Source organism: Toxorhynchites rutilus, chromosome 2 (genome assembly GCF_029784135.1).
Source record: "Toxorhynchites rutilus septentrionalis strain SRP chromosome 2, ASM2978413v1, whole genome shotgun sequence".
In the NCBI taxonomy this organism is placed as follows: domain Eukaryota; kingdom Metazoa; phylum Arthropoda; class Insecta; order Diptera; family Culicidae; genus Toxorhynchites; species Toxorhynchites rutilus.
Window position 1 is genome coordinate 240292221 of NC_073745.1, and position 19820 is coordinate 240312040.

The window sequence follows — 19820 nt, forward strand, 5'->3', positions numbered from 1 at the left end:
GACTGGAAGAAAATCTGTATCATGAGCATCTACCAAGCAACTAGTTTCGATGAATTCAAACAAGTACTACTAGCAGCTGAACGTATGATAATCAACGGTGCAGAACGCTTCTAGGGCACTTCTAAAACTCCACCCACGTTACACACCAGATATTGCATCTTCAGATTATTAACTGTTAAGATTCTTGTAAGAACTTCGACTTACTGCATAGCATAAGTTCTGAGAGGATGGAATTCTCAAGTTGTATGAAGGATTCTAAAATATTCAGGAAAAACGAAGCATCTATGATCGAAAAGATGTATGTTTACATAAATATGCTTTTGGTTTTTTCCTTAGAATCGGCACGAATTTTTCAGGACAATATTTAGCATGTTTTAACAATTAAGGGTTTTAGGTCAACGGAATCATCGATCACAATGATACTGCAGATGTTTTGTTTTTTCTAGGTTCATTATAGCCATCAGGCACTACCGAACCTGTATAAGCGAAAGTCATTAATGTTTAGACGAGAAAATTCTGTTTTCAAACAAATTGCTTGATTTCATTGTCTGATTTTTTGAAAACTCAAACAGCCAGCCAGCTTTAACAAAAATACTCGTGAATAAGCTCACAATCGATATTTCAAAATAGATATGGAGATAATGTAAATGGAATTAGGAAGGCTATATTTTTTATCAATAAAAATATGGAATAGAAAATAGAAACAAACTTGAAATGAAATTTAAGCGAAAAAATAGAATTTCTTGATTTGTTTCCTCAAAACCGGAGGAATGTCCACGTGGACAACAGGGGGAGGGGTATGAGGAATGTCCACGCTTGTCCACGGAGGGGGAGGGGGGTGTCTAAAATCATGCTTTTCCTGTCCACGTGGTGTGTGGACAGCCTAATAACTTTCATTCAAATTTTAAGAATTTTAAATTGCTTTGGACCCACTAATCTGATAGAGAATAAATTGGCTCACAAACATAGGTTTTGACACAAGATGTCGCAAAGTATCCTAGACACCTCGAATGATAGTATCCCTGCTCTATTACATTAATGATGGAGCGAGATCAGAAAATCCGGATTTGCATCATTATTGCCCTTCATATCAATTTTGTCAACCTTACACGATCATTGTTATTGTCATTCTGATGAAGTAATGTCATTATTATTTATCGTGTAAGGGACCCTTAATGTTACTCTTAAGTGCGCTACACATACAACGTCCCGTCACCTGCCCGTTAAAAATTCACTTGGACTTATTCTGCCGACGTCGAAGTTGCCGTTGTTGGTGTATGTGAATGCGATCATACGATTTTCATGGGAGAATATTTGACATGAGAAACAGTTTGCCACTGTTGATAATTGAAGAGTGGCACTCAAAATAGTGTTTGTACAAACTTCATACCAAACTTTGTGTGTCAAAAAGTATCAAATATTTGGCCTCCGGACAAACTACGGCCACTTTTAGCAACGTAACAAACCCTCTTCAAACGTTCACCGTTGACATCTAGCGGGATTGGTACTAAAATATAAGATTTTAATATATAGAATTAGAATATATATTAGGGTGCTCATACACTGTTTGACCGAAGTCAAATATTTGACTCTTTTTGACAGATAAATTTTGTCCAACGTGTACTGATCAAATATATTCTACACAAAACACGACAAGCAAATATTCAATTATTGGATGCCTAAAATATTTTTTCAGTCTGTTCTTCGAACCTGTCGGTATATTGTTAGGTTACCTTGAATATTTCAGTTGATTTTTTCCATGTTCGGTGTTTGATATTGTTTACTACTGTTGAAAATTGAAGAGTGGCAAACAAAATAGTGTTTGTACAAATATCAAAACAAACGTTATCTGTCAAAAAATATCAAATATTTGACCTCCGGGCAAACAGTGTACGGCCACCTTTAGAATATATAGAATATAGAATTTAAAATCCCTAAAATTTGAATAAAAGTTATTACTTGTTGCTACTTGAATGCATAAAACACGTAGCACTGAACCTTACCTAATCATTTTTTTATATTTTTCTGAAATCCCTAATAAAATTCATTATTATAAAATAAAATTATACCCATATAATATTTTAGGTCAAGGTTTTTTCACCATTTGCGGAAATCTTGTTATTCTACTACTTAGAGCAACATATTTGATGCGAAAAAAAAGATTTTCATTCATACTTTTTGATTTTAAAAGTTTGTTTCTTCTACCTGAAAACCCGTTATCATTTTCGCTTCACAACGATGAAGCACGATGCATAAAATGTTAATTCGCGATGACTGCTACACAGTGTCGACATCTATTACCCAGTTACGGGGGTGAAGCACACGGGTAAGATACGGTGTCGACATCTACGAAGGTATTAAATGGTAATGAATCAAGCATAAGCTATTAAGATTACTATGATAAGTTTTGAATTGTTAATAGATCAATGAAAAACATTTCAAAATATTGTATTGAATGTTCATAACATATTATTCTGAACATTGTTCATCCATTACTGAAAAACATTATAAGAACAGATCAAATTGTTGAAATTATAATTAGAAACATGTTTCGTTTAAGATTTTTTCTTTGTTTGCAGAAAACCTTTCAAATTATTAACGGGGATGTTTATTTGACACAATAAATTGATTTTCATTGATAATTTTCATTTCGAAAATGTGTTGATTTCTCTTACGACTATGAAGGCCAGAGTTGCTGCATTCCTGCAAGCGATAAGAATGATCGTGTAAGGTTGAAGAATAAGGTGATTGCGGAATGGAGTGATTCTTGCCACTATTGTCATTACTACCTCTGGTAGGGATGTGAGTTTGTTGACAATATGTACAAAAAATTTGTACATTCTACTAATGTTTGCATTACCAAATGTATTTGGTAGTATTCTACCGAGGATTTTTCTAAATTTGCAAACATAACAGGAATGAACGTCGAGTGACAATGGTTGTGTCAATCTCAGTTGTTGAAAGCATTGATGAACCTAATTATCAGAGTGTATCACAATTTTTATTGTATTGATCTTAGCGTATAAATGAAATCCGTTTTTTATGGTCGAGAATTTCGTGTATATTTCTTCTTTATGCCAGATTCGTTGTGGTGTCTAGTGTGTAGGCTTCAATTATTATACCTAAAGGTGCCGCCACACGGACGCTTTTTCTAGTATATAGTGAGCTATGTGATAGAAAACTAAGGTATCACTCATAAAAACACCAAAACTATGAGGTGATAGTTAATAATTATGACTCGCAAGTAATAATTTTCAGTTATAACATAGAGAAAACAATGTTACCGTGTATACACTCTAGTATTAGTTTTCATGTCATATCTGCTAGCTATCAACTATTCCGTTATGACGGAATAGTTTATAGTTTCTATGTCATAGCTATCTGACAGTTCGATCTTTCGCGCTTTGGCGGCACTGTGCTGTTTTGTTGTTCTGACAACGTTTGTTTTTTTAATGTGTCCGTGTATTATTAATTTAGTGCGTTTTTTTTAATGAACCGGGAGCAAAAGTTCCTGTTGATTGAATTTTGGGATCGGGATCCTACAAACTCCGACCGTTTGCGCAAAGGGGCACAACAAAACCCGGGATGTCATCGCTGCCTAGCTGGGGATTCACGAAGAGACGGTCAAAAAAACATCAACGGTTTAAAGGCGCAGTTTTCAGGTAAAATCATTATTGAATTGATTATTTTTTTCAATGTTCAATGAGCTTAACTGATTTTAGGAGAGTGTACTAGAGCGCGCAAAGGTGGAAAGCACGGTGCTGGTGGCAGCGAATTGTATACATCCAAATTGCTATATTATATTTGTCTCAATAAATTCATGTTTTATATTCTTCTGGTAGAAAAGCTATTTTTTTAACCTGCTGCCAAATATTTCAATTTTGAAGCCTATTTTGTTTTTGGAGTGAATGCCTTGCGCATATTGGTGTGCTGCTTGATAATGACTTTCTCCAGAATATGCCGGAATTCATGCCTCGTCATTCGGAGGAAGTTGAGAATTGAGAATTCCGGACCATCGTCACTCAGTTCCTTGAGAAGATTTTTTTCATCTCCGAAAAACTCACGCCGAGTAATCCATGTTCTCACCCAGAATTTGCGGGTTTTCTGAGCTTGTCTTTCGAGAAGTATGTACGTCAAAACTGCCACGATTTTTTTCTTCTGTTTAAGATTTTTTTCCATGTTTATGTTCTGATGAAAGTATTTTTGTGATGACGCGCTCAAAAATAAGTGACTAGAGGCGAATGAACTGAAAAGTTTAAAGCCTCGTTAATTCAACATCATCATCATCAAAAATAAGTTGAATTATTTATGGTCGATCAAATAATACAAAAAAACTCGTGTGTACATAAAAAATCTAAGTTCTAGTACTAAACGATAGTTTTCTACTACATAGCATCTATTATGTCATAGCCCCAAATTTTCAAAAATTGTTTCAAACATTTCATAGAATTATGACATAGAATCACGTCTATGTTATAGATAACTATATCATAAATTTCATGTGCCGTGTGGCAGCACCATAACTGCCACGATTTGATACGTTTTTAGTTAATTCGTTGATACAATACATACTAAACACATATCAGTTTCTGCCAAAGTGTCAGTTGGGCCCTCATTATTTTTAACACTAGCATTCATTGATGAAGAAATGTAGTTCGTTCATTTTTATTAATTCGATTATTTTTGGCTTTAATAACAATACTTTCTTTATGTAGTGGATTATTATAACAGAAGTAATAGTTTTTCCCCTCCTGATTATTGGATCTCTTTTGACATTTCTATTAGATTCTTTTTGTAAACCAATTTGATTCTATCCCCATGATCCAGATTTACACAGGTTTAAACACCACGATAGACACATGTATTATTTTCAAAAAACCAATCACTAAACAATATGCAACGTTTTCAGACACAATATTTTTATTTATTTCTAACATCACTTCAAGTCTGTAAAAGTCTTCACATATTTTTAAGTGCCTAAAAAAGAGGTGCTTTTCCATTAGGGTGAAGGTGGAAGCTAGCCACAATGGCGTTCATATCTTTCATCTCTCTCCCTTTCCCCTCGCCCGAAAATAAATAATTTTGGGAAACAGTGTGAAGAAAATAATCGTTTGCACACACTTCCTACCAAGTAATATTAACCAAAATCTAATCGATTACTCACCAAATATTAAATTTTCATCTGCCGTCGCAATATATAGTGGAAAACGTCGTAAAACACGAGCTAGTGCTCTGAAAGTTAACTTTCCATCTTTCGGCAACGGCTTTATTTGTATTGGTGAAAATGGTGAAAAATCTTTATTTTTCGACACTGTTGCCAGACAACATCATCGAAGCAGCTATAAAAACCACTCAATAAAATGTTATTCCTGAGTCATAGAGTTTCATGTCATGAAAATCAATAGAATAAAATTGTGTTGATATCAATACAATTGTTATTTTAACGTTTAATGGGTCTATAATGTAAGTTTGAGCAACATTAACATTGGGTAAGAAAATTGTATTGCAATGCTCGGAACACTGCCACGGCTACCTATGCTTTCAAAAACAGTAAACGGATTCAATCAAAATGTCTCGGCCAACGAAGCGAAGGGTTAAAGCTCTCCAACGTGAGTATGTGAAAACAATACGATCAACGAAGGAAAATATTAAAGAATCATCAACATCTAGTTGCTATGCGGAAGAACTTTTTAATACCAAAAGAGCCCCAATTCGCATGTGTTATAAGTTTGCTCATGTTACGCTCGCGTATAATCAGAATTTTACTTCATATGCAAATGCACCTTTTATAAATATGCTTCTATATAACATTTGCAATTGTTCATCGGAATATATCGTTAATACATTTCACTTTAGTATTGGAAGCTAGGCATTTGTAGTAGTATAGGTAAACTCACGTGTAAAAATGGGGTAATAGTGTTTGTGAGAGAAGAGCAAAGCACACGTAAATAGATCAATTCACTTATCAGACTGTGTGGCGCTTCATTGACACGAGTCTTTGAATACATTTGAAAAAAAAATTATTCAATACTAAAGTAAAATGTATGAACGATATGTTTCGATGAACAATTGCAAATAGGATTGGACGATCTTGGATCGATTTCCAGGAGATCGATCTTTTCCATTTCAATTTCCGATTATTTGGATCAATTCTTTGTACCCGAAAAAATCGTAAAGATCGATCTTTTTCTTTCGATCTTAGAGTTTTTTTTTCATGTACATCGATTTTTATCTCACTACCTGACAAATTTTATGAACGTAATGTCAACATTTAGATAGCTTTCGAGGATGTCAAATTAGTGATAGTGAATAGGATAGAGCTATCTTAGATCGATATTTAAAAGATCGATCTTTACGATTTTTCGGATCGAGTATATATGAGTGGCTTAGAATGAAAGGGGTGTAAGTGATTTGATCGATTTCTCTATATCGACTCTCTCTTTTGGTCATAGCTTAGCCTCGAATACATTCCCAGCTGTATTTGACAATGTGGAAGATAGGTCAGAACCTCACCTATCAGATTCTATAGCAAACTTAAATTAGAACGTTTTTGCAATTGAGTTATTAACTAAAGAAAAGGTTGATGAAGAGAAATCGATCAAGTCACTTACACCCCTTGCATTCTAAACCCCTCATATAGAAGGTACATTTGCATATGAAGTAAAAGTCTGATTATACGCGAGCGTAACATGAGCAAATTTATAACACATGCGAATTGGGGTTCTTTTGGTATTAACAAGTTCTTCCGCATAGAACTCGATGTTGATAATTTTTTAATATTTTCCTTCGTTGATCGTATTGTTTTTACATATTCACGTTGGAGAGCCTTAACCCTTCTCTTCGTTAGCCGAGGTATTTTGATTGAATGTAAAATTTTTTCGTTTACTGTTTTTGAAAGCATAGACAGCCGTGGCAGTGTTCCGAGCTCTGGAATACAATTTTCTTAACCAATGTTAAAGTTGCTAAAACTTACATTATATACCCATTAAACGTAAAAATAATAATTGTTTTGATATCAATTTTATTCTATTGATTTTCACGACATGTAACGCTACGACTCAGGAATAACATTTTATTGAGTGGTTTTTATAGCTGTTTCGATTATGTTGTCTGGCATCAATGTCGGAAAAATAACGATGCATTCACCACTACTAACAAAACCATTGCCGAAAATTGAAAAATGAAAATTTAACTCTCAGAGCACTAGCTCGAGTTTTCCGACGATTTTCACTATACAGTGCGACAGCAGATGAAAATTTAATATCTCGTGAGCAATCGATTAGAGTTTGGTTGATATTACTTGATGGGAAGTGTGCGAAAACGATCATTTTCTTCACACTGTTCCGCAAAATTATTGATTTTCGGGCGAGGGGTGAGGGAGTGAGATGAAAGAAATGAGTGCCATTGTGGCAGCCATTTGTGGCTAGCTTCCACCTTCACCTTAATTGAGACCAAGACGGGTCTATGGTACTAGGTGAGGCCGTTTCGTCACTAAGTTGGTGAGGGGGGCGATATATGAAAACAGTACGGAAGAAAGAAGAAGGGGAATTATTTGCTTGAAGCGTGAAAGAGACAGACTGATCACGAGCTAGCTTAGGCACAAGCGTATTGTGCTTTGTTTACCAACAAAACATAGTAGACTTCCAAGATGGCTGCAGAGTGGTTTTAACATGTTGGCCCACCTTAGGATCTACTTCTAGGCGCCTTGATTGAAACGATTTCAAAATGAAGACACTGGCATCTCTGATTTTACCCTACACTGAGAGAAATAATTAGTAAATATAACGAATTTTTTGGTAAATACTACCAATCTATAGTCATTTTCGACCGTACTAATAAACACATATGTCAAGCAGAACCATGATTCGGAAGCCCAATATCGGTTACATTTTCTCGCCGAAAATGCACGTATCAGAATTATATCCTTATTATACCTCCGTATTGCCTTATGGGAAAAATGAAAATGGTTAATACGCGCTTTTCTAACCAATTTTCAGATATGACAATATCCAAGCTTACTAATGTTATCGAGTAAAATATACTAATCTCTGGTAGGGATGCGGGTTTGTTGACAATATGTACAAAAAATTTGTACATTCTACTAATTTTGCATTACCAAATGTATTTAGTAGTTTTCGACCGAGGATTTTTCTAAGGGTACCAAATAACCAGTGATGCCAGGTTTGAATACAAGTCTTTATTTTGATTACATTTGATTTCGTAAAGACATTTCGAAGACATTATGAAGTATGTGAAGACATTTCAGTATGATGTTTATGGATTATTGTGAAATATTTTTTTCCATAAAATTCCTACTATTTACCAAAAATTTCATCGAAAGAAGTAAGGCTTCGTCTCAGTGTCATTCTCCCGCTTTTTTATCATTGTCACTTGTTTACTTTTGTCCTTAATAATCAATGGAAACTTTTGTCTCGGTACCATTCACTCGTTTTTTTACGACCACTTCACAAATCGGAGGTTTTCCGGTGACATACCGCTTCAATAATCAGTTTTAGGGATATGGTTTGAGTTACAACCAAAAATTCAAACCTAAAATAAACAAACTGGGTTATTCATTAAATTTTTTTGACAGGTGAGAGCTATTCATTCTATTTTTTGGCTTCTGAATTTTCGTACAACACACTCTAATAGAACACTTTTCACAGCCCCGTTTTAGTGGAAGAATTTGGGTAATATTCAATCAATCAACGATCTATCAAGTCAATATAATTTCCATACTCATAGAATTTAGCTCGCAGTTGCGCAATATAGGGTAGAAGTACCTATCATCGCAGGTTCCCGGAATAAATCGCCACAGAAAACGACTGCAACAGAAACCACCGCTTATAAAATGTGTAGTAGGCTATAAATATTGTGGCGCGGTATTGTATTTCAAAACAAGAATTAACCGGGCAAACGTATCGCCCCAGGCAAACGTAACGCCCCGGGCAGACGTATACCGTCCGACGCTCGCTAGAGCTCGGTCGGACATTGCTAAAGGATCGTATCCTATGTTTCAAACTAACCGGGCAATCAGTGGATCCCAGGTTTGCGTGCGAGACACCGCCGCTTCCGACGGCGGGTCGGCGGTGGACTCGGATTGCGTCATCTTGGCGGCATGGGCCGCCTCGATTCCTTATCCTCGCCAAATGGGGACTTCGTCCCCATTACATTGTCCTCAGAATAAATTTCGAAAAACGAGAACAAGAGAATAAATTTATAATAGAAATGTGAGGCACATGATGTTTTTCCCGCGCCAAATATTTCTAGCCTACTACACTTTTTCTAAGCGGTTGTTTCTGTTGCAGTTGTTTACTGTGGCGATTTATTCCGGTCACCATCATCGCAATAGTGTCGCATCTCAAATATGATTTTTAAACATCAGAAATCTCTTCTTTGTCGATTTTGGTACTTGATTCCATGCGAAACATTACTCTTTCGTTGAAAAATTTAGTTTGAAAATAGTGTATTTCATTGATGCTTGCTTTTTAGCATTTTTGCTAAGGAATATGCGATCAAAATAATGAAATTTTTGTGCTGTGAAGTGGCTGTTTTGATGCAAACACAGTGTTGACGCATACATGACAACCTTCTTGTCTTATCGAAACAAACATGTATTTTTGTATTATCCTAATTGGTACAATTTCACATCTACATGTCAATCATCGCAATATCGAAAGATGCCTGTTTCTATTATGGTTGTAGGAAATCAGAAAAGGAAAGCTGTAAAGCAGAGCTGCTATGTTCCTTTTATGGTTATATGTCGTCATGTTATGGTTGTTATGCTAATATGGTTGTACCTCACGTTTTCACGCTGTGCAATTGCATATCATAGGGCGCTTTTGAACGCTCAGCAGTGTTGTGAAATAGCTCTATGCGTGTCCGACCGAAGCATTTTTGTTTGATCCACTCTGTTAAAAATTAAATCTTAGGTGAATATGTTAATATCCTTTGTTCAGTTCCTGAGGAGAAACGAAAACAGCATCACAACTCTCACGCCTTTGTGATTCTCCTGTCAACTAGCAGAGAGGCCTAGCGACGAGGAGCAGGCAGTTATTTTCAAACCGGGAAGCACATAACAGTATAATCTGAAACGAAACGGATATTCGGTATCCTACCTTTCCGGTCAATATTTGGTATCCGGTCGGATACCGGATATTAGAAGAAAAACAATATTTTCTCATTAACACAATAAGGACCGAAAATAAATCTGAAAGACATACGCCTGGGATCGCACATTTTCAGACAAGCTTGTACGCCTCATTTGTTTGGATTCCACGAATGAGCAGACTAATACCAGACCTAGGATTTAATCATCAAGTGTAGAAAACACGGGTTATTTCGTGATCCATCCGTATGGCTAGGCGCAAATTGAGAAGCGTATAGCGCTCGTAAGCGAAACAAACACGACTCATACGTGCCACAAACATAGTGTGGTGAATCGCATATTGAGTCGTAGTTTGGTGTAAATATCGTGTCACTCACATACAATGTCTGATTCACACAAAGTTGCGCGATATATTCATTTAGTAACACAACCATCCGAATGGTAAAACCATACATTGGGCCTGATCACGAACATCACTGCCACGTACGCTGGCACGTCACGTACACTTCACTTAATCTTTTTGTGTCTATCATCATTGTCACGGACAGCTGCGTGTGAAAATGAACTCCGTGAAGTGAAAGTGTTCATTCCCGTTTATAAGAGACATGATAGTTGCATAATGTCGGGTGTTTGAACGTTGTGTCGGTTGCATAATTTCGGACGTTGCATTTAATTAATAGTATATTTAAGAACGACAAGTTTGCGATTATACCTCGATGATTAGTTTGCTGAATCAAATGCTGGCTCAAAGATGAGGAAGAATACTTGGTAATTCTACGCTAGAGATCAAACATGATTATTATGTTTTATAATCGAAATCTCGCATACTCTTGTACTTAGCTCTGTCTTACTCGTTTTAATAGTGAGAAATATTTAGAATCATTTTTTATGAACCGTTTCTACAATTTTGATGAATATATGGGATTCTGAAGTTTAATCAGCTTATCCTTCCCATTCTCGTGTAATTTGATATACAGGACATGAGGTTTTATTTAATTATTTAAACAGAAACTGGTCAGCAGCGTCGGTCAGAAGCATAATACTCATAGAAAACATCTGATGGGTTTCAAGGAATTTGACAAAAGCGGAAAGTGATTCAGATTTTCTTTAGACGGATATCAAAATTATGCAAAAAGAACTAGAGAAGAATTGAAAAACAGTATCTTGTGAATGCTTTGCAATGATAGACTCGTTTTTTCCTTGTTTGAAACTTATTATCACTTTTTTAAAATTCTTTCATTCAAAGTGTCTTCAAAACAATACCGTTGAAAATATCTATAACGTAAAAAGTTATAACTATTGTCTTGATTCTGGTCTGGTCCGCCAATTGTGAATGTTTGTATTACAAAAAACTAGCTCAGCAATGTAGGAAAAACTTTACAGTTATTATTTTATATTCAAAAATCAACAAATCAATATTATACATAATCAATCATGATCGTATTTGGGCCAGTGGCCTCCATTGCCATTTTATGGTGCTGCAACTCTCTAATCCTAAAAATTGAAACAAAAAATTTCTGTTCATTCAGGACAATCGGAAGTAGACCTCCGCTATGTTTCAATGGGCCTACGGGAACTACATTTTTTATCCTTAATTACATCCCATAGCGCATTTGCCGAATCCGAATAAACAAATTTATGTCCTCTGGATACGCCATAATATCGTTCTAAAAATGCCACCAGGCGGGTAAATTGCTGTTTTTTTTTTATCTTTTGTTTCTAAAACAAAACAAGACAAAATCCAAAATGTTAGCAAAAAAGCTAAATAAATACGAAATTAAACTTACTCCATTCCGCGTGACTAGCTTTCACCATCTAAAACACAAGTGACAAATATACCTGTTTTTCTCCGTGACATGACAGTATCGTGGTATTCATAATAACACCTAGTTCATCAAAGTTGTCACGACGGTTGTATACAATTCAGTTCGTTTTCACCGTGGAGTGACGTTCGTGATCAGGCCCATTATCATGCCGGGTGTTTGGGTTCGATTCCCGTTCTGGCCGGGGATTTTACGTCAGAGAAATTTCCGTCGACTTGCACTGTGGTCACGCGTATTCTAGAGCTTGCCCCTCGGAATACATTCAAGGCGTGTTATTTGGCTTAAGAAATCTCAACTAAGTATTGATAAATGACGCTAGTTAATGCATACGTTGAGACGGCAAAAGTTCCACAGGAAACGTTAACGCCATTCAAGAAGAAGAGCGCTCCACTACCTCGCGTCATCTGGCCAATTTGCGTCGTTGTATCTGTTTTCATTGGCCACAAAATCAGGCGCTATATCGCGCCAAGTTACTCACGCTATACGCATCCCAAATTGCGTCTGGCCTAACAGACGGAACGCGAAACACGAGAAAACTCGTGATCGGTTCTTAATATGTTAACAGAAGATAAATCATAACCGGAGCTTGTAATGCTTGTTAATTCTTTTTTGATTTTTAGTTAATTAATTGTTACCTCTCTCAGATTATCATCCCGAAGGTCTTATTTTTTAAATTTTGAATACAAATAATTGATTGCTGTTCATTACGTATTAAAATTATGTGGCACTAAATCTGTCTTGAAGGCATTGTTTATCGTAAGAGAAAGTCAATCAAGATTAAGAGAATCGATCAAAGCAAAAGCAAAAATTGCCGAATAATGAATAATAAATAATGAGTCTTGTACAGAATTTATTGGAATTTCCATAACTGCATTCTGATTTGGGAATAATCGTATTATTGAAAAAGTATTCATTAGAAAAAGGGAAATTTTTCAATTTGTCTAAACTTTTTCTTGTAGTAAAATGGCCTACAGGAGCGTTCTTGGAATCAAATGAATGCTGATTGATAAGGTTAATTAGATTTACTATTGACTTGGTTAAGAAAAACACTGCGGTAATCTGAAAAATCTTTTAAAAAACAGAAAAAATCATGTTTTTTCCTTCCAGTATTGTCATCCGCTACATCTACCCACAAAAGCATTCAAGTATTACAGTTCAGAACTTGAAGCTTTGAATTAAGCTTCAAAATGATGTATATCCCATCTTCATGTGTTAATTTTTCACAACGAATGATTGTGAAGACATTTTTTCGTAGTATGTGAAGACATCTGAAAAAATCACCTGGCATCCCTGCAAATAACTGAGAATATTGTATTACCTGCCTATATCATAATGAACAAGTGACGGCTGTGATGGAGTATAGTGTTTTTCATTAAATCGTTGAACTCTCAGCTTGGCGACTTTTATAATTTGCTTTCAAGAAACAATAACATTGTAAATAAATTAGAGCAAAAGCATACAGTGTACTAGAATCAATGTAAAGGACCAAAAATCCAACTTACCATAAATATATATTGCTCATGTTTTTTTTTAGATGCAAATTACAAACATGACCCAAAACGGCGAAAATGGACAAAACTCGAACCTCTACTTGCGCCTGCAACAGTCTCAGACAATTCGCGCCAATATTCAGAACATTTCCCAGCTCCTCAACACAGGACTTACCCCCGAAGTTTTGGATATATGTTTAAAGCTGTTGGAAGCAGGCGTTCACCCGGAATCATTGGCTGAAATTGTGATGCAAATTCGTCGGGAAATATCTGCCCTCGATACGGAAGCACAATGAATGTTTACTGCTGCTTTCTTTTTGTTCTTTTGTATAAAATACTCGTAAAATAACCCAATATAATAATATATAGCTCAGTCAAATCGCGACAAGTCATCTTCCACAGCTTTTGTAGTTTTTGTCTCTGGTTTCTCAACTGGCTTTTTCATTTTCTCATTGAACGCGTACTGCTGTATGCCGGTGTCTTGACTTTGTGGAATTGCATCGAAGCTGGTGAATTCCTTCGACCGATTGGCTGGATCTAGCTTTTCACCTAGCGCCGCCAACGAAATCAGTATGGCTTCTTCAGTACGGACAGTCCTAGAACCCTGTCGCGGCACAGTATTCAAATACTCATCGAACAAGCTTTCGACGTTCGCCACGTTCAGTTTGGTGTCATTTTCCAGAGCTGGTTCCAAGCCCAGCACTCCGCCGAAAACCACCAAAGCGTGTCTGTATTTAAGACCTCTGGTTTCAACCTCGTGAACATTGGTTCCGGTATCCGATGTTCCGATCGTCAAATCGTATCCCCCTTTGTAAGGACTCTTGGTAAAGACCTGTGAGAGAGAATTGGCAATCCGAACATTGTATCCCCAGTAAATACCCGTTTCTTGTCGCGGCTGAGATGGTGAAACCACTTTCGCTCGTATTTTCTTCGATTTTAGATCAGCACCTGGAGGCATCTTCACGGTAACTCGCAAACCGGGTTCCAAATGAGTCTCTACTAAAACATCATTCAGCAAGCCAACATTCACAAAAGAAGATTTATCGTTTTTCGTTGGTTTGTTTGTAACTATCCCCTCACGGAACTCAAACTCGCTTGCTTGTCGAAGATGGTGTTGAGAGTCGAGTGGACTCAGCAAACCACAGAACTTGAGATCGTTGTGTATCGGGAAGAAATACTTCCTCAGATATTGCGGACATTCTAAGTATTGAAGAATCCGCGCCAGCTGAATACAGCAGCGACGACCTGACGATGTTCCTTCCACAGTTTCTGCAGAAAAAAAACGATATCCCCATAGCTCTTAACGCAATACTCGAACATTCTTCAACTCACCAATAGTCGACAGTTTATCTGACATCTGATTGTTAGAGCCACAATCGTCGAAAACCACTACTTCATCTACTTGGAAAATGCAGGCGGCACGAGCAATTTGACCGGCCAGATACGTCCGAAGCTCCGGTGATTGTGCATTGTCCAAAATAGAACCGGGGACGGCAATGCTTAATGTTGATATTTGGTCCTTTTCGGCAACCTTTGTTACTTCAACTTCTGCATTGGCTGCTTTATCGCGCTCCACCTGCTCGAACTCCTGCTGGACACGTTTCAGCAATTTCTCCTGCTTTTTCTTGCGTTTCAGCTCTTTCCGTTCGGCACGTTGTTTCCCGGTTAATTTCTTTGGCGTAAACGAATGACCGGATTTATCAGGCGTTGTTTTCATTTTTCTCGCAGATGAGTTAAATATGAACAAAAACAAATTGATTCGCGAAAACAAATGTTTACATTACTTTATGAAATCGAAATGTAACACGTGTGTGTGTTTGTCAATACCCAACGTTCTTTGACATATCTACAGGTGAGCTGTATTTTGACGTAGGATTACGTCTTTCGGGAACATATTGGGGTACAAATTGAAAATCGAGAATCGAGCACATCGCGAAAATTGTCCAATTTCAAACGCTTATTGCTCAGTCATTTCATGATGGATTGATGAAATTTTCGACAATCGATTTCGGCACTCCATAATAATTTTTTATATTGAATAAAATAATATATATCATTAAACTAACTATCAAACAATTGAAAAATCTCAACCCCTATCCTAACGGAAATACCCACTTCTGATTGGTCGAAATTGACGACACATGCGGCGGTTCCCTAACAGAGACATCAAAACCAAGCTGCCTAGGGGAAATCGGCATTGCAAATCCATGAAAGTCGGGGGCATTTTTATGTTGCAAGTAAGAAGAGTGATACGAATAATTCTAGCAAATAAAATTTAAATTTGGAACTTTAATGTTGGTTGCTTTGTGAAACTCCATATCAATGTCCGATCATGTATTGTGAAAAATTTAGCACAAGGGTAGGTGTAAAATTGTATACGATAGCCGTTGTGTTAACCCTTTCCCGTACAACATAGAGTCTCACTACATATTAGTCCAATTAAAATTCGCATTGGGTTGAATAAACAATTGGCGATTTAACGCAAAACGTAAACGATCGGTGAGACATCTGGATTTTGTTTTTGAACTAAGAAAATGATGCTAATGTAACCTAAAACTCAAAAACAAATCACGTATATTTTACTTCCGGGCTTTCCAAGGTAGTTCTCACATGCAGGAATCGTACATTTTTCTACTTGTGTTTGATTGTGCTCTCAAATTCCCTTCTTTTATTCAACCATTGTCAACATTTTTATAGTTTTCACTACTGAGAGAGGTAAATAAATAACATGTTATATATAAAATTGCGCAGAATTAAATTTCTTACAAACTCATCGCAATCAAATAATCTTTTATGATTATAACATTGTAATTTATGGAAAGAACTACAAACCTTCCATAAGCTCACATGGCAAAATTTAAAACCATCATCACTTTCACCGCAGCGCCGCCTAGGTGTAGATTTGTACGTTAGATCGCCAATCAGAAAGTAAAAATTATAAAAGAAAATTACCTTTCCCATTTCAAATATATTTTCGCTATATTAAAGTAACATGTTTTTACTGATAAGAAAAATTGATAATTGTGTTCGGTATTAATAATTATCTTATATTACATTGGTGAATTTTTTTTCTTTATTTCATCAATACATATCACAAGAGGCATCTCGTCTAGGATTATAGAGGGCGGTTCTCATCATATCTCGTTCCACTTCGGTATCCTTTATCTGATACGCACCAACTAACGACTGTTTATCATCCTTCTGTCATCATCACCCGTTAAATACTGGTGGAATGAACAAATACCCAACAACCAAACAAAACGGCCCTTTTCAGGTCCACCTAATCAAAGAGTTATCAAAGAGTTTAACGATGTAATTATCCAAAATCAACAGATAACCTAACGGAATCCTACGTCAATTATGCGGTCGTGTCTCGGACACAACCCTCTTGTGACTTTTTTTGTATCGTACAATATATATAAATATATATTCGTGAAAAATAGTGCACAACCTCCTTTTGCTCTAGCCAATGACTTGTAACGGTCCTTTCCGGATCATCTGGATCTAGTAATCTCCTTCCCGGTATGTGCACAGCATTCTCCGCCTCCCTGAGTGAAATCAGTGGAGCCACAATCAGCGTTATTTCTTGTCACCGTAAGCTGATAGTACTTTTCCCGCCGATGGGAGCCAAACAGAAGTACATTTTGCTTGAAATATACTACATTGCGCATTGATTGCGCAGATTAGAGATGGGCAAACCGTTCATGAACTGTTCAAAAGAACTAGTTCACCAAAAAGAGTGAACGAACGGTCGTTCTATTTTACTGGGCAACAGTTCACATGAACTGCTTACCCAGTTCAGAACGAACTGTGTACGAAGACCGCTGGCTGAACTGTGTATACAGTTCAGTTCAGAACGAACTGTTCACGATGACCGCTGGAGGAACTGTGTATACAGTTCAGAACGAACTGACCGCTGGCGGAACTGTGTTTACAGTTCAGAACGAACTGTGAATGGTGATCGGTGTATAAGAGGAAGGCGAGCGAACGAGTGATAGACAAATACTGCTGCAAAGTCCTCAAATTAACGAATGGAAACAAACGATAGCTCCATGAAATAACAAAAATAAGATGTCGGTATTGTCGTTTTCATAATAAAATGCAATATTTAAGAATACGATGGTTCTTAAATTGGATTGTTCGATTATTTATCAAATAAAGTTTTAATTTGAGGATAAATATTTCAGTGAGATATGCAAATCTACCTCACAAAAAATTACAGTTGAAAGCGAAACGATTCAAACAGTATTTTTCAGCAGTAAATAAAAATTTGTGTCGCTGATATGAAATTTTTTTATATTATACCATATTGTGCTCGATAATTTCGAGAAAGTCTTTCGCGTTTTGGTACAGTTTTGCTATAGCAGTTATTGCAAAACATTGAAAAAAAGGCAGCGCAACGCTAGTTTGTGCTGAAAAGAATGTATCACGACTCAAGCTAAATCAAAATTTTAAAATCATAGTTTGGTTCTCTATTCTGCTAAGATATTTTTAACAAAATTCGGACATCTAATTATTGATAACAAACAGCATTTTATGAATGAAAAGAACAGTCCTACATAATATTTCACACTTTTAATACTTGCTCTGGCATATCCCTCTAATGTACGAAAGAGTAAGTGAACTGCTCAAAAGAACTAGTTCACTTAAGTGAACGCTTGGTCACTGAACGGTTCATTAAAGTGAACCGTTTTGCCCATCTCTAGCGCAGATAGAAGCGAAAAGATATACTAAAAACATTTGGCCGCTGTCAATTCGAACTCAAGTAATGGCTGAACAGCAATTCTGACATAACGTTCCACCTCATCATACCGCCTTGGTTTGATGTTTGTACAAACCAAGATGATGAAACGATAGGTGTTTCGTTCTTGAGACTTTCGTGACATAACATGAGACGAGTATAGGAGACGTAGCTTTCAAAATTATTTACTTTTGTTTGGTTGTGGTTATGGTTTCATATCAACTCGCTGAGGAAAATAACCGAAAGAAAAAATAAACAAATATATATTCGTGAAAAATAGTGTCCTTTCCGGATCTTCTGGATCTGCTAATCTTCTTCCCGGTATGTGCACAGCTTTTTCCTCCCCCATGAGTGGAATCAGTGGAGCCACAATCAGCTGATAGAACTTCCCCGCCGAGGAGAGCCAAACAGAAGTACATCTTGCTTGATTGCGGCTAGGAGCGAGAAGATATACTAAAAATATCCTTCTGCACTGTTATGTTCGTCCGTTAATTGTCCGATATCTGACAAAACAGAAGCAATTATGAAAAATTGTTATAACAGACATCCAGAAAATTACCTAGCTACGGGGAAGCGCGAGCAGCTATTTTGCCAACGATGCATTTGTCATCAAAAGATACGATTTGTTTTTTTAGCAGACTTATCTCACTTCTTAACTAGGCGAACCTAGCCAGAATTTTCACCTGCCCCCGGGCTTCTGAATGCCAAAGGGGGACTAGGCTCTGCGGAATGCACGTATCTGCATGCTCGTGCTGTTTTAGTCCTGACCGAGGAATTGTCGGACAATCGCGCAGGTGCTAAGGATGACCGACTTTTGGATGCCGGCCAATTCCTTCTCGATGTTCAACACCTTTAGCGCTTCCAGAAGTGTTTTCGGGATAATTCCAGTTCCAGAGAGAACGACTGGAACAATTCTTGGGACCTCCCTTAGCCCCCACAGTTCCTTGAGCTCCACGGCCAATGGTCGGTACTTGCAGATTTTGCGACCGTGGGTCTCCTCCAGATTCTGGTTCAGTGGAATAGCGACATCGATGATGGTGACTTTGCGGTCGCTCTTGTCGTAAACCATTATATCTGGGCGGTTGTGGTGGATCGAGAGGTCGGTCAGAACAGTGCGATCCCAGTACAGCTTGAAACGGTCATTTTCCAGGACAGGTGCAGGCAGGTACCGGTAGTTTGGTACGTTGTCTTCCAGTAGAGCACATTGGAGCGCCAGTTGTCGATGAACAATACGGGCCACGTTGTTGTGGCGCTCGGTGTAGGCTGCGTTGGCCAAAACGGGACAGCCTCCCATAATGTGCTCTATGTTTTCACCTGGTTGATGGCACATCCGGCAAATGTCATCAACGTCTTGATGCCAGACGTACCGCCTGCAGTTTCTCGTCGGCATTATCCTGTCCTGGATGGCTATCATGTCGGCTTCTACTACTGAAGAGAGTTCACCACGCGTTAGCCACAGATTAGATGCGGCCTTGTCGACGTGTGGCCGGTCTAGTTGATGGGGGTGGGCACCATGCACTGCCTTCTGCTTCCAAGCTGCAATCTTCTCCTCCACTGTCTGCAGATTGCAGTTGAGTTGGTACTCCGCTTGCGCCAAGTGCAGAGCGCTGTATCCTCTGTCGGCGGCGCAGACAGCCCGGTATAGCGCGTTTTGGTTG

General features: G+C 37.4%; 1 protein-coding gene across 1 annotated transcript; it reads right to left on the reverse strand.

Annotated features, from left to right (window-relative positions):
- Window positions 1–13476: 13476 nt before the first annotated feature.
- LOC129767997 (putative methyltransferase C9orf114) lies at window positions 13477–15231 on the reverse strand. The gene is made up of 2 exons (XM_055769337.1): window positions 14754–15231; window positions 13477–14690 (listed from the first exon to the last, which is right to left on the reverse strand). The coding sequence occupies exons 1-2, from the start codon at window positions 15136–15138 to the stop codon at window positions 13792–13794; spliced, it is 1284 nt and encodes a 427-aa protein (XP_055625312.1). The 5' UTR covers window positions 15139–15231; the 3' UTR covers window positions 13477–13791.
- Window positions 15232–19820: the final 4589 nt, after the last annotated feature.